General features: G+C 63.8%; 1 protein-coding gene across 9 annotated transcripts in view; it reads right to left on the reverse strand.

Annotated features, from left to right (window-relative positions):
* Positions 1-1,955: 1,955 nt before the first annotated feature.
* Positions 1,956-13,759, reverse strand: part of KCNT1 (potassium sodium-activated channel subfamily T member 1) — a 74,513-nt gene continuing 62,709 nt past the window's right edge. For 6 of the 9 annotated variants that reach the window (XM_070250938.1, XM_023629371.2, XM_023629369.2 and 3 more), the window contains 8 exons: positions 10,989-11,090; positions 10,388-10,471; positions 10,129-10,257; positions 9,804-9,824; positions 8,284-8,611; positions 6,717-6,779; positions 3,237-3,321; positions 1,956-3,084 (listed from right to left, as the gene is read on the reverse strand). In XM_070250938.1, coding sequence (XP_070107039.1) covers positions 2,964-3,084; positions 3,237-3,321; positions 6,717-6,779; positions 8,284-8,611; positions 9,804-9,824; positions 10,129-10,257; positions 10,388-10,471; positions 10,989-11,090 — 933 coding nt within the window. In that variant the 3' untranslated portion in view covers positions 1,956-2,963. Of the gene's footprint in view, positions 3,085-3,236; positions 3,322-6,716; positions 6,780-8,283; positions 8,612-9,181; positions 9,336-9,803; positions 9,825-10,128; positions 10,258-10,387; positions 10,472-10,988; positions 11,091-13,759 lie in introns of those variants that run through there. The other 3 variants (XM_070250935.1, XM_023629374.2, XM_023629373.2) reach the window with 3 other exon arrangements.

Below are 13,759 nucleotides of genomic sequence, written 5' to 3' on the forward strand. Positions count from 1 at the left end.
AGAGGGCCCCTTCACAGCGCGTGCAGTGTACGAGAGTCCTGCTTGCGCTCCCAGGAGGAAAGGGCACCTTCAAGACTGTCAGGGTTGGACCAGGGTTAGGATGGGGTCCGACAACATGGGCGGGGAGGCCTGCCTCTGTGGTTCTGTGGAGGCCAGAGGAAGGCCTGGCTATGGCTTCGAGTGTGACCTGGGACTAGAATCCTGCCACCCAAACCTGTGTCCCCGAGTCGGGGGGCCCATGGGCCAGCGTTCCTCCTGTGCCCTGGCCACGGGGCTCGTGTGTCTCTCGCTAGTTTGGGGCCTTGCTTCTCTGTCCACTCGGTGGGCCTGTCTGGCAAGCTCCCTGGGGGTCTGCTGCCCCCTGCCCGACCTTAGTCTCTCCGTCTCTCTGCCTCTGTGGCTTCAGGAAGTGTCCTGTGTGCCTCCACCCCCTTCCTCTCCCAGCTCGTCAGTCACGCTGCTTTCTGAGACTTTCTGGTGCCTGGAGTTCGCGGTGTGTAAACACCTGAGCCTCCTCCCAGGCGCGGTGCCTTGAAGCCCAGCGTTCCTGCCACCCCCTCCCACACCCTGCCCCCCCCCCCCCCGCCGCCCCGAGAGCATCGCTGTCGTTCATTTCACTGACGTGTAAGCTAGAAGCGTCCGACGCATTGTTGGTATTTTGAGCAAACAGTTTTCTATTAGTTTAGGAATAAAGAAAATAGAAGTTTCATATGTTTGAAATTTTCTGTCTGAGAACTTCTGCCACAAAACACTGAGACTCATCTTTGCCCGTTCAAGGTAGCGCTGACCCCGGCACTCAGCGCCTCAGCCTTTGCTCAGACCCCTTTCTTCCGTCCCGTCTGGAGGCAAAACTCGCTCCCCACCCCCCGGTCCTGTCAATCCCAAACTGAAGTCAGGTGACGTCCCGGGATGCCTCTCTGATGCTGTCGTCCCAGCTTGGGATTCGAGGGGCTGCAGCCCACCTAGATGGAGCCCCGGCCCAGCGGCAGGTGGGGCCCCTCCCTCAGGGAGCTGGGGTGTGGGTGCCCGCAGAGGAGAGATGCCCCTGCTGCGGGGTGATGGCAGAGGAGGGGCCCTCACTGGCAGGACCCTGGGAGCCACTGACACCCCACTGGGACGGGCCCTGGTCCCCAGAGGCCACCCTGGCCCACGTCGACAGCCTGTCACTCCAAGGGCCCTGGGGTTTCCCCACTTTGATCAGCAGCCCCTTCCTGACCACCATGGCTAGCCTGTCCCCAACGCCCCACACCAAGTGCTTGTAGACACGCTTTTTCTGAGTGGGAGGGTCCCAGGTGGCCAGGTCAGGGGACAAACTGGACCTGTGGCCAGGGCGCTGGAAGGAGAGGGGGACCCCTGGGTCATGTCCCTCCCTCAGGGAGGCCCCTCTACCAGCTGCCGTCGTCCCATGCCACCCTGCCCTGGCAGCTGCATGGATCCCTCCCCTTCCAGCCTTGGGGTACTCAAGAGCTCCCCCACAAAAGGAACCCGAGAGACTTTGTGCTGGCGTGGTGCACACGTCCCCTGGGGCAGCCCTGCCCCTAATGCAGGGCCCCCGACAGCTGGTGGTGTCAGGGAGTTGCATGCACGCACACAAGTGCGCATGACTCTGGGCAGGGCCTGGGGTCTCCATGCCCACCCCAGGGGCACGTCTGGGCTCCAGGGCTGAGGCAGCTTGCCAGGGAGCCCTCCTGGACTCCCCGACCCCCGACAGCCATGCTTCCCTGCCACCAGGACCCAATCACCAGACGGCCACCTAGGACTTGCTTTCCCATTCCAGGAGGGCCCTGCTATCAGGTGTGCCCAAACCAGTGGCTTTTCTCGGCGCACCAGGGGCTTGCCCATGTGGGGTTAGAGGGTGGTGTTTCTAACCCTTGAAATGGGTCAAACAGGAGGGGTGTACCCAGGCCTGGAGTGTGAAGCTGTACAGGGGGTGCCTTATAACCAATGCTCATGTCTGCAGGATGCATCTATTTAATAGAAGGTCCCAATGCTGACTGTGCAAAACCTGTCACAAACAGTCATAGAGGAACCAGGGCAGCAGTCTGAATGGCTGGCCTCCCAGAACCCCTTTTGTGCCGAGGAGACAAATCTCCGATCCAGAGATGTGGGCCAGCGCGTCAGCTCGGGGCTGGCTTCAGGTCGGGGTCAAAGGGGTGTCCAATGGTCCGTGGAAATGCACCGTCCTCTGCCTGACGCCCCGCCAATGCCGCGGCTGCAGAAGTTCAGTGTAAAAACAGAGGAAATGACATCTGATTCTTTCCCACAGGGTCAGTGGCTGTGAGAATGCTGACATGTCACAGGGCCCCCGGGGGTCTTGTGGCAGCCTCATGCCCTCCTCACAGGCCGGGGCTGCCAAGGCACACTTCCAGCCCTTGGCCCCAGCGAGTGGCCTTGCCTTGCCGTCCGGAAGGTGTTCTCCCGCCGGTCCTTACCAGCATAGGTTCCCCTCACAGCTCACAGCTGTGTGCCCAGGGCCAGCTGGGACCCACGAGAGCCGTGGGCACGGCCCGACTCAAGTTAGACACGAGGGCATGGCAGTGAAAGCACGGGCTCCAAGAGTCGCCAGATGCCATGTGTCCCCACTCCCCACATGAGCTGGGTGTGTCTGTGTGCATGTGCATGTTGGGGCCCAGGACTCTGGCCCAGGGCTTGTCCCCTCCCCATGCAGCCCTCCCACCACCTCAGCCAGACCTGGTCACGAGTTGCGGTACATATGTGTAAAGAGACATAGATTGTATAGATTTGTAAAAAACAGGTTAAAAAAGGCTTCCTGCCAGTGGTGCTCGGTCTCCTCTCTCTGTCAAGTTTCGGGAGCAGCTTTGCCCAGGGTGGGGGGGCCGGGCCAGCGCTGCAGGGAGGGCCAGGCTGGCATGAGGGCCCTGCAGGCTCCATGCATCACGCCGCATGCCGGCGGGGGCGGGCACGAGGTCTGCTCCAGGGTGGGGGCTCCGTGCAGGGCTGGCTCAGAGCTGCGTCTCGTCTCGGGTCTCGGGGTTGCAGGAGGCCAGCTTGTTGCTGCAGCTGTTCTTCCGGCTCTGGGAGCTGCTGGCCACGTGGGCGAGGGGGTCGGAGCGGATGAGATACCTGTGGGGGGTAGGAGGAGCCTGGATGCTGCCCTCCCACCCAGGGAGGCCAACGAGTGGGCCTGGCTGGGACGCCCAGCGAGGCTGTGCACCGTCTATACAAGGAGCGGTGGACGGGCCGGTGTCCGCGCTGCTCGGGGACACAGTACTTACACGATGTCGTTGGGCTCCAGCCTCGTGTCAGGTGGGGGGTTGATGAGAACATAGGAGAGGGTGTTCTGGTGGTCATTCATCTCATCTGCAAAGGAGACAGGGCCCCAGTGGGTGGTTACCACTCAGACCCCGCTCCCCTCCGCTTTGCCAGCCTGCCAGCCCGGAGGAGCCGAGAGCTCCGGTCCAGCTGCAGAATCTTGCCAGCCTTTCCGGCCATCCTGCCTGAGCCTCTTGTCCTGGGGAACCCATCCAGGGCTGGTTGTCCCTGACATACACCTGCCCCGGGCCCCGCCCTGCACAGGCAGGGATCAGCCACGAGGCGCAGGGCACTGGCTCCGACCCACACCCCGGGCAGCTTGCTCAGCCCCAGCAGCCTGAATCTTATGATGTGGTGGCCTTGAGCAGAGGCGTCGAGCACACCTGCACGCACCTACCACCTGCATAAACCTGTGTACACCTGTGCACACCTATATTCAGTACACACACCTAGCCCAGCCCTCAGGCTCCCCGAGCCCCCAGAGCCCTGGGTCCCTGGCCTGGGCAGGCCACCTCTGCTCCCCTTACTCAGCCTTCTGCTTTGGACTCATGTCTTCCGTTTCCCAAAACCTCCTCCTGCAGCTGTCAGCCCAGAGGAGGGGTCCCTTTGGCACATGTAAGGCCTGGGCTGCTGCCCGTCACAAGAACAGCCCAGTGTCCAGCTCATGGAGTGGCCGGAATAGGTTCTGGAGAAACAGCGGTCATCTCACGGATGTCTCCCTGGCCAAATACAGGGATGGGGTTCGGCACCGTGCTGGCAGTGCCCCCGAGTTCACTGGCAGGGAAATGAATGGCTTGTGGCCTCAGCTAACCCATCAGATGATGTCAAAGGCACCTCCTGACCCAGTCTGGGGCATCAGGGGACAACCCTCCAGAGGGTTGGCAGCTCTGGGTGCCTCTGCCCCTGGCTCCTCCCATTTCCTTTTCTCTGCACCATCCCCTCCTGTCAGGAGTGTCCTTGCCAAAGGAACAGAATTCTCTGTGAAGCTGGCGAAGCTGAGGGTTGGCCAGCCCTCTGGGGGTGTGTCTTGTTTCTCTGAATGGGGAGTTCGGAGCCGAATCTGGTGTTGGATTCGGGATCCCCACAGAGGCAGGTCGAGCACAGCATGCTTCTTGGGAGGCAGGCGGGGGGCACAGGCTGGGACTTGGGGGACCAGTGGACATGTGCAGACCCTCTGGCAGTCACCTGGTGCCAGTCTCTATGTCCGCATCCAGGACGTGAGGGTGAGCTGCTCTGCCCTTTGGCCACGGTTATCCTGGCTCTTTTACCCAAACCCGTGGCTGAGGCCCTTAGATGGAAGCGGCTGGCCCCCGACCCGGTGGCCCTTGCCGGAGGCTGTGCAGAAGGTGCACCACCCAGCCCCTGGCACCTGGCATGCATTTCCGGGGTGGGCAGCAGGGAGGAGGGGCACAGGGAGCGCACAGAGGCAGTGGCAGGTGACGCAGGCGGGAGAGAGAGGCAGCTCTCGAAGGCTCCGGGGGCCCCCACACTCCTGACCATAGCCGCCAGCAGGGTGGCCATCCTGAGACACAGCCAGTCCGGACAATGCCCATGGAGAGGCTGTCATCAGGCCAGGGCCCTCCCCACCCAGCCTGGGCCCCTGCTTCCCCCTCTGGGGGGACGGACCACGGGTGTTCCTGAGACTAGCAGAGCTTGGCCTGAGCCAGGCCCGGCTTTGTGCTCCTGGGGGCTGGACTGAGAGGTGCTGGTCAGTCACAGGGCACTGACCCCGTTTCCCCAGGACGGGCCAGCTTTGCCATGACTGCTGTGTTCTGATGAGGGCCCAGGCTTGGGGCAGGGGCTGGCAATGGCTCTCCTGGCAGATGACCCAGGGCTGTGCCACCTCACTCCTGCCCCCGTCTCCATATCCCCCTGCCTGGTATTCCAGGACCCCATGGGGGCCCCCGCCTCCCCCCTGACCCTGCAGACCGGACTCCCAGCCCCACAGCCCTGGGTCCCATCCCCGCACCTACCAGAGCCTCAGCCTCCTCTACGAACTGGGGGAGCACCTCCCTCTGAGGGTGGCTGTGAGGAAGGGGTCGTGTCTGTGCATTGGGGCTGGGTCATCTCCTCCCTCATCTGCGTGCAGCTGCAGGCCCTGTGGGCCGGAGGGGCCTCCTGACGACACCCTCCCTGGGGGCACCGCCCTGCCGTCCTGGCTAGTGGGGTCACCTCCCCCCAGGATCACGCCTCTTCACTGGTTTAATGTCCTGGCCCAGGCGCCTCTTGACGTCCACACAAGGGGGAGCTCGGGAAACACCACCCAGTGAGTGCTGGTGACTGTGCAGGCGAGGCCACCCCTGCTGGAGCCTTGGCGGGAAGCAGGGGTGCAGCTGGGCACAGGGAGGGGGTGATGCAGCTGTCCCGTTCATGGAAGCTGCCAGACTTGGACCCGTGCTGGCTCGGGGGTCTTCCATGAACGCTGCTGCGGGTTGCGGGTAAGAAGAGCACAGGAACCGGAGAGATGCCAACACTTCACCTGCACAGGCCCAGCCAGGCTGCGAACCACGGAGGTTTCCATTCCCGGGCCTGGGTCTGCCCCGACACGGCTCCCAGCCAGCCACAGAAATGGTCCCACCTGAGTTAATGCCTGCCCAGGCCCAGGAGGCCCCATCAGCCAGGGTCACCCCTGAAGAAAGGGGCTGCTCCAGGGGGCCTGAGCATGCAGGCTCTGAGCTCCCCTAGGGCCGCGGGGAGCCCCCAGGGAAGGAAGAGGTCTCAGCAGCAGGGCCTGTGGCCTGGACTCTGCTCTGACCTCTGTCAGGGTCTCGGGGTGGGTCTGGGGACTGTGGGGCATCTTCTTGGAAGAAATGGGGTGCCCGGGCAGCACCTGAGCCCCTAGATGAGAAATGCGGTGTGGACAGGCTTAGTCTCAACTGAAGAGAGAGACCCCCTCTGGAAGCCCCAGCAGGCAGTGATGTCACCATCCACCTGGCTCGGCCCATGAAGGCTCAGGGCGGAACAGACTCCAGCTCCTGGGTTTCACCATGCTCCACCGTGCTGGGATGTGGGACCCTGGCTGGGACCATCAGTCTGGATGCTTCCCGAGAGCTGGGTGGGCTCAGGGTCCTTGGGCATCTCAGGGGGCTGCTGCAGGCTGGATGGCCCGCCTGTGCGGTCAGGGCAGACCTGGACAGCAGGGCTTATCTCAAACAACAGACTAGAAGTACTGGGGCGAGCTGGAGCCACAGTGACAGTCTGGGTTCCAGCACACGCCACGTGCCTCCTCGGGGTCAGTCCCGTCATCAATAGAGGAGGAAGGTGTCAAAGTCCCCGTGATGGGGCAGTCTGGGAGCACGTGAGGCCCTGCCTGCAGGGACCCTCTCTCGTCTCCTGTCCTGTCTGCCTGCCTGGCCAGGGCAGGGCGGGCACCAGGCTGCCTGTCAGCGAAGGGTTGGCATGCCCCCTTAAGCGGCAGCCCAAGTCCGCCGGAGCAGAATTACCTTGCAAATATCCCAGGTTTACCCGATTCATGACATCACTGGCTGTTAAATTTGCTACATCCTCTACAGAACACACAGGAAGAGGGACAGACAGAAACAGAGAGAGAGAGAGAGGTCAGCAAGCAGCGCGCGGCAGCCGGCACAGCGGGGTGGGGGCAGCCAGCTGCACACGGGAGGCCGTCCACACCGGGACTGGCAGCAGCCAGCACTGGCCACCTGGGAAGTGAGTCTGTCACTGAATGGAAGTCACTTCTTCTCTGCCAAGCTCGGGTGGGGCGGCGGGGGTCATGGAGGCCGAGGGGCACGCTGAGCGGCAGGTGCCAGCTCTGGGGGTCACCTGGCTGGAGTCTCCATCTGCCATACTTGCTGTGGGGCCATAAACGCTGGATACCCGACTCAGAGCCTCGGCATCAGTGCCCACCGGAAAGGGGGTGAGAGTACCCACCTGGGCAGGGACACCGGTGTGGTGGGAACAGGGCTGGGGTGGCTTTCGTGGGTCACCTGTCCCCAAGCCCCTGGCCTCTGAGCTCTCCTGAGGCCCAGGTATGCACGGCCAGCAGACGGTGTGGCCCAGGTGACCCCTGGGCAGCTCCTGGGAGAGCCCTGAGCCACCTGATCCCATTTGGAGGGGAGCTCCAGGACCCTGGCCCAGGCGACAGATGGCAGGAAGCAGGATGGGGAGAGCAGGCGCCCGCTGCAGGACAGAGCCAGGCCTGAGCGATGGGCAGAGGTCCCAAGATGGACCCAATGCAGGCCAGAGCCTTGACCCAGCCCAGGGTGTGGACGCGGCCAGACAGCAGTGGGGAGCTTGGGTCCCCTTCGGCCCCATCAACAGAGGCAGTCTCTAGAGTGAGGGAGGGGATGAGGTTCTCTCTTCTGAGCAGCCAGGGCACCCCAGGCCTGTTCTTGGTTAAGATAACAAACTCCTCCCCAAAACAAGCTACAGAGAGAAGGGAGCTGTGTGAATCCGCTGACAAAATGAATGCCTGGTGGGGGGTGTCACCATGAAGCAGCAGAAATGGGGTGGCCATGGCCCAGAATGACAGTGGGTCCCACGTGGTCAATGGAGGAGTGTCCTGGTGCCGGGCCATTTGCCCAGCAGTCCTCCGACACGCCCCCTGCACTCTGTCTGCTGGGGGCTTTGGGGTCTCCCCGGACGTTCCTGATCCCAGCAGGACTGGCTGGAGGTGACCAGTCTGTCCCCAACCAAGCCTGTGCCCTGGGCTGTCAGGGAGCCCAGTCTGGCTCTCCCCACCCCACAGCCTCCTCCTCAGGAGCACTGCGTGCCAGGCACAGCCAGCTCCAGCCCTCTTTTTACAGGTGGGGAAGCTGAGGCCCCAGAGTAGTAGGGATGAGCCTTCCTTATGGGGTTGGGCACCAGTTCTGGGGGATCCTGCATCCTCCTCACACCAGAGGGGCTCTGCCCGGCCTCGTGGTGGGTGCCTGGAGCCGGGTGAGCGGAGGCCAGCAAGGCAGACGGAGAGGCGGACCGACGGGAGCCCCGGCGCCTGGGCGCGGCAGCCGCTGTGGCCTTGCTGGCCTGTGCGGGCGGTCCCGCGGGCCTTACCGTAGCCGGTGGTGGGCAGCCCCAGGTGCTTCATGCGGTTCTTGACCAGCTCGGAGAGCTCCTGCCGCTCGGAGCGCCGGTACAGGCTGAGCCGCTGCTGGCTGATCCACTCGGCGGCCTCCGCCTTGCCCGCGGGCTTGGGGCTCTTGCGGCTCAGCCTCCGCGCCCACTGCAGGCTCTTGCGCCGCAGCAGCGGGTGCTCGGCCGGGTCGCCGCCGCCCCCGTGCCGGCCGTGCGCGCTACCTCCGCCGGGGCCCGCCCGCGCGCCCCAGGGCCCCTTGGCTTCCCGCGTGTCCTCGCAGTCCTCCACGCTCACCGAGACCTGCGACTGCGAGGCGGGGGGTGAGGGCGGGGCGGGAGGGGCGTGGCCGGGAGGGGAGGGAGGGAGTGGCCGGGAGGGTGGGGCGCGGCCGGGAGGGGAGGGAGGGCGGGGCGCGGGAGGGAGGGGCGCGGCCGGGAGGGAGGGAAGGTGGGGCCGGGAGGGAGGGGCGCGGGAGGGAGGGAGGGAGGGCGGGGCGCGGCAGGGGGCTTCGCCACAGAGGGACGGGGCGGGGTTGGGTTGAGAGAGGCGGGGCCAGGGCTAGAATGCAGAGTGTGGGGCCGGAGGCGTGGCCTATAGGGGCGTGGCCTGTAGGGTGGGGTGCAGCGGGCGGGGACGGGGCTGGGCTGGGCTGAGAGGGGCGGGGACAGGGCGGGGATGCAGCGGGCGGGGACGGGAGGGGCGTGGTCACGGAGGGGCGCGGTCGGGGCGGGGCTGGGGCGGGTCAGAGGCTGGGGCGACAGAACAGCCCACCCCCGCTGGGGGACTCTAGGGCCCAGGGACGCCAGTGTCCTTTCTCCAGCTGGGAGAGGTGGCCAGGCCGGAGCCCTCCTCTGGAGCCCACACCGCCCACCTCGGCCCTGGATGCAGGTCCGTCCCCAAATTGCTGGGTGGGTGAGAGCAGCTCCCGCGACCTCTCTGGGCCCTCGTTTCTGTGGGTCCCATCCGGGCTCCTGCATGTCCTGACTTTGCCATGGGAGGGTCACCCCTCTCTGTGCCTCAGTTTCCCCATCTTGGGGGGATGGGATAGAGGGGGTCAGGGAGCATGGTGGACTGGGAAGCCCCAGGACCAGTGGGTGGCTCAGTGGGTGAGTGGGGCTCTGGGGGTGATGTGGGGACCCTCACCCAGGCAGCACCCCTGAGAGGGTGGGGGCTGAGGGCATGGTAGTCAGCCAGACCAGTAGGGGGATACCTCCCATGATGGGGGCCACGGCAGGACATGCAGATGGCATGTGGGGCTGGAGGGGCCTGGGCTTCCCACCGCAGGCCTCAGTTTCCCTGTCTCTATGGGAGGGTGATGCCATGAGCCCTTTCAGAGCTGCATCGTGGCTGACCTCCTGGGCATTTGCTCCCTGACCTTGCTGCTGCCTGGGGCCCTGTGTCCCTCCCAGGCCAGGGTGGGTGCAGGCACAGGCAGGACTGCACATGCCAAGATGCTTCCATGTGAAGCGAACTCGTGTGGCTTGAAGAGGCCACTCACCTGGGCTCTGAGGTCGTGGGGCTGCAAAGGAAGCCAGGGGAGCCTGGGTACCTGTGGGGGCTCAGGCCCTGCCCCCAACATTGCCTGAGCCCCTCATGGGCACAAGGCCCCACAGCGCCCTTGAGCCTCCCCTCTCCCATTCGGGGGTCACAGCCGCCTGACCAGATGCCCCACGTATGGAGGCACGTGGACCTGACCCCAAAAGGGCCGACAGCAAAGGCCCAGATACCCCAAACAAAATGGGTCACAGAGAAATGGGGGTGCCGCCTCGGTGCCAAGCCACTTCCCCGCCCAGCTCCTCAGGAGCCCCTGCCCGCCTGTGCACCTCCGAGGTGGAGAAGACGTGGCACTCGGTCCTGTAGATGCCGATGGGGATCTCAGCACTGGAGGAGCACAGCTTCTGGAAGAGGCGGCCGTACGTGCGGATCCACAGGTCGTCCTCGGAGATTTTCATCTGGAACGTCGGGAGCCCTGTGTGGGGGCCGGCCTTGGCGGGCGGCGGTGCCCGGCATCCCTCGGCTGCTGGGTGACCAGCCTCCCTGAGAACGGCCCACACGCCCTACCCGCCTGGCCCGGTCACTTACTGCACACAGGTAGCCGGAGCCCGGCGTGGTGTCGAGGCCCAGCAGCAGTCTGGTGATGGGGATCATGTAGTCCTTCACGAAGGACTGGCCGGGGAGGGGCCGCGGTGAGGCCAGAGTTCCGCAGGCCCAGATCCGCAGCGGCACCCAGGGGCGCACCTTCTCCCGCTCCCCGGACACGCCTGCCAGGTGCCCACAGCCTCTCGGGCACTCACACAGAAGCCACCTGTTTGCCTGGTCCCAGAGCACAGCTCCACCAGCAGATGGAAGCTGGGAAGGCTTTCCTGGCCTCAGTAATTCACTCGGCCAAGTGCGTTAGGTCAAAAGGGATCAGAAACCCAAAGGCTGCTGGGAGCCGAGCCCAGGGCAGCACCGTTCTGGGAGAAAAGGGACTGGGCACATTTACAGGTGGACTTCCGCTGCCCCTGGCAGGGGCAGGGTCCAGAGCCACTCAGGCTTGGCCAGCCTCACAGGGACCTGGGGAGGGACTCTCAGAGGGAGGCGCGTCGCTCAGAACTAGGGCCTGACACTGGCTGGAGATCGAGAGACAGCCAGGGCTGCTGGCCGGGCATCGCAGACCCTCCCTGCCTGCCCTCCCACTGACCTGATAGAGCAACGTGTCCAACATGCTGATGCTGAAGACGCGCCCGGCGGCGAAGGGCAGGCGGAACATGAAGGCCAGGTTGGAGCCGTTCTCCCGCTCCCTCTGCAGGAAAGGGACGTCCCGGGCTGGCTGGTGTCCACGGCCACAGAGGCGCGGGGCAGCAGGCGTGGGGGCACACGCGTGTGTGGGACGTGTGCGGGCGGTAAGCGTATGCACGTGCACTCGTGTGCGTTGAGTGCAACTCAACTACCAGCCTGAGTACCCACCCACACGTCCCCCATGGACACACTCAGGGCCAGAACTCAGGAGTAAGGATCTGGGGCTCTGATGAGATGAAAGTGAGGCCCAGGGCCGGCCCGAGGGCGTGTGACCAGGGCAGTCACACGGGGCCCCATGCTTGGTTTAATGCTCTGCTGTTGCCACCCTGAAATTCTTAATAATCTCAGTAGTTTTATCCTTGAACTTGTGTATGGTAACTGAAGTCCCATGGGACGGGGGAACGTGTGCCGTTCCTGCCTCCCCGTTCGTGTACGGCGTCCCCGATGCTCCGTGAGCATGGAATTCATTCAGTGGCTCCGTGTGAGTTTCCTGCGGCTGCTGGAACCAGTGACAAACTTAGCAGCTTCAAACAAGACAGATTTATTCTCTCACAGTTCTGCAAGGCGGAAGTCGGAAACGGGTGTCACAGGGCAGGAACCCAGGTGTCACGGGGCCGCCCTCCCTCTGGCGGCTCTGGTGGGAATTCTTCGCTTCGCTGTCTCCAGTTTTTGGAAGCTGACCACCTTCCCTGGCCTGTGGCCCCTTCCTCTGTCTTCAGAGCTCGCAGCGTAGCCCCATCCCATGTCAACCCTGACCCTCCCGTCTCCCTTTTCTCAGGACCCTGCTGATCTCTGGGCCTGCCAGGTAGCCCAGGATCAGCCCATCTCAGGGTTCTCAACTCAGTCCATCTGCGAAGTGCCTTCTGCCTGGACCCTTTCTGCTTGGTTCTGGTGGTTAGGGCGGGGTGTCTCTGGGGCATCGCCCTGCTGGACCGCACATGGCCCGGCCCGGACTCAGGAGCTCTGACAGCCCCCCGAGGCCGCACCTCCCACTGGAACCGGAAAGCAGGTAAGAAATACACCGAGTCCTCTCTTTCACACTACCTCCTCATCGGCTACTCCCTTGGCTGCAAACGACATGGAAGGGAAGGGCGGACAGCCACCTGGGTGTCTCGGCACGTCCAGAGGTGAGGCCTGGCAGAATGCGGTGTTAACAGCGGGTTTGCTGTGGGCAGCGTTTCGTGTTCTGGTAAGAGCGAGATGTGTGTGGGCCACAGAACACCCACGTGGAGCCGTGGTGGCCCCAATCTCCGTACCCTCACACCCGCATTCAGAGCTCGCGTGGCACGGCACAGGGCGAATGGTGAGACTCCTGGGGTCATTAGAAATGTTAACTTTCCTTTACTCAGAGCAACACTGATGAATCGAGAAGAACAGAACTGTGACAGGTCCAGAGACCACCGAAGGGAGGAAAAAGCTTGGAATTTTAGTGCCTTTCACAGAAATTTTTCCCTGCTTTTTGAACGCGGGGCCCACATTTTCACTCTGCACAAGACCCTCCGAATGCTGCAGCCCGTCCTGGAGGGACCCGGGGCTTTACCTGGAGCCTCAAGATTACAAGCGACAGCAAGACACATGGACATGCGTGGACGAGCCCTTCCCGAGAACCATGGGGCCAGGAAGCATCGGGGACAGAGCGGGAACCAGAGGCAGGACCGGACGGGGCAGCCCCGGCTGAGGGGAAGCCTCTCAGAACTCGGGCTCCTGGCCAGAGGTGAATGTCACGTGCACTGAGAACGTTAGAGCAACGGCGCCACGGAGGAGCCGGGTCCTGGGGACTGGGAGGGGCAGCGGTGGGCACGGCCCATCGTCTCTCTCACGTCTCGTTCTTGGGGATCTTCAGGAGAGCATCTTCCCTCCCCACTCTTCTGGGGAATGCCCTCTCCACGCCGCTACCGTGCCTGGGTGTCAGAGATGCCGGCTGCGTCTAAGGAAACTTTTCTTATTTTCTTCTTTATACATCTCAGTGTTCCTTGAAGTAGAATCTGTATTGGGCTTGACGGTGGCTCTGACCATCCAGTGTCTCACGGGGACCTCAGCCCCACATCAGCCAGCAGGAGCCCAGGGCTGCTTCCCGAGGCGGCCTTCTGCGCCGACTTCCTGACTTCTCCCCAGGCTTGGATCGCGGAACCACGACTGGGTTCGCCATCCTGAGGTGGGGAGGAGTGGCTGCACCTGCCACTGGAGGCGATGCTGCGGGGGAAGGAGTGATTGATTGGTGATGCCTGCCACAGAGGGACGGGAGTGGGAGATGGATTTTGGATGTCTGCCACGGAAGGAAGGCAAGTGGGAGCACATCTGCCACGTGCTTGCTGACCTGACCTCCTTCAAGGCCACCTCCTGGAAGTGGTGGAGGCGGGAGGCCCGGGACGAGCTGTGTTAGCTCGAGGGAAGGTGGCGAGAGAGGGCCAGCGCCAGGACAGCATCCAGGACTGGGTGGCCTTGAGCCCGATTCCATGCTGGTCACCCCATCCAGGCTCAGGTCAGACTGGATCCTCCAGGTCCTGAGCGTCCCGCAGATCCAGGGAAGCAGCCCAGCCTCTGGACACGGAACCCCGGCGTGCTGGGGCTGCTGCGGCTAGCTGCCACCTTCCAGTCTTCCCACAGTTCCAGCTCGAGTGACGGAGGTCAGCCCACGGCTGCGGGAGGGGGCCTCTGAGCGGCCCGGTGGGC

This window comes from Equus caballus, chromosome 25 (genome assembly GCF_041296265.1).
Source record: "Equus caballus isolate H_3958 breed thoroughbred chromosome 25, TB-T2T, whole genome shotgun sequence".
Taxonomy (NCBI): Eukaryota; Metazoa; Chordata; class Mammalia; order Perissodactyla; family Equidae; genus Equus; species Equus caballus.